This window comes from Vittaforma corneae (genome assembly GCF_000231115.1).
Source record: "Vittaforma corneae ATCC 50505 unplaced genomic scaffold supercont1.101, whole genome shotgun sequence".
NCBI lineage: Eukaryota > Fungi > Microsporidia > Nosematidae > Vittaforma > Vittaforma corneae.
The window spans coordinates 1-928 of NW_006889934.1; the positions used below are offsets into that span (position 1 = coordinate 1).

The 928-nt window shown below is 47.5% G+C and overlaps 1 protein-coding gene across 1 annotated transcript; it reads left to right on the forward strand.

The window, feature by feature from the left end:
- Position 1: 1 nt before the first annotated feature.
- VICG_02177 (uncharacterized protein) lies at positions 2–928 on the forward strand (the record flags this gene model as incomplete). The annotated part of the gene is made up of 1 exon (XM_007605560.1): positions 2–928. A coding segment is annotated over one exon (927 nt), but the record flags the coding sequence as incomplete, so codon positions are not given.

Below are 928 nucleotides of genomic sequence, written 5' to 3' on the forward strand. Positions count from 1 at the left end.
CCTGAATTTGATGGGAAATAGTATTTCAGAGGTTGGTGATGGAGAAAGAACTGTGGGATGGAGAAAATTGAGAGCGATATTTGGAGATCGTGTTGCACTTGATAACGACAGCGTTGAGTATGAAGAAGATGAAATTTCAGTCGAGGACGTGTACAGAGAACTTAAGAGCAAGCCAATACACTGGAACTTCGAGATGCTGAGAACACTCAGACCGCCGTCAGTCCCCGAGTTTAAACGCAGCGAGGAAGAATTGATGAAGCTGTGGAATGAGAGCATGTTTGTGAGGGAGTGGGACAGGCTGAGGCCCGAGGTCATTGAAACAATCGAGGCCAACAGAAGAGTCCTTTTGGCAGTGTATGGAGAGGGCTTTTCAAGACTGCTCAGGACAGATGTAGACAGGGAGACCAGAAATAGGAATATCACAGAGATTGTTACAAAGATTGCAGAGAACAAAGACAGCCACACCAGGGAACGAAACATATCAAAGCTCGCTGGTAATGACAAAAGCGCCTTTATGGACATGTGGGAGAGGAACAGCCGCAAGTTCATAATTGGCGACAACAAGAGAACAATGGACGAGTTCATACACCACATCTACAATCCAGACCAGGAGTACAGGAGGTGGAGGATGAAGAAGAAGCACACAGGCCTGGCCAAGAACCTGCTTGGATCCATACTCAATGCTCTTTCGAAAGAGAGTGATGGGGATGTGGTCTTCCCGAACATCAATGTGATCTGTGAGGGGCTTGGGTATTGTCCGGACAGACAGATATCCGAGATGATGTTTGTGCACAATTTGCTGACAGAAGATGTGGAGGTGCAGGAAGGTAGCAGTCTGGAGGACAGAGTGAGGAAGACTGTTGAGAGATGGATTGGGCAGGAAAAAGAACGGGTGTTTGATATTGCAGTGACGCCCTTGGATGTGGGG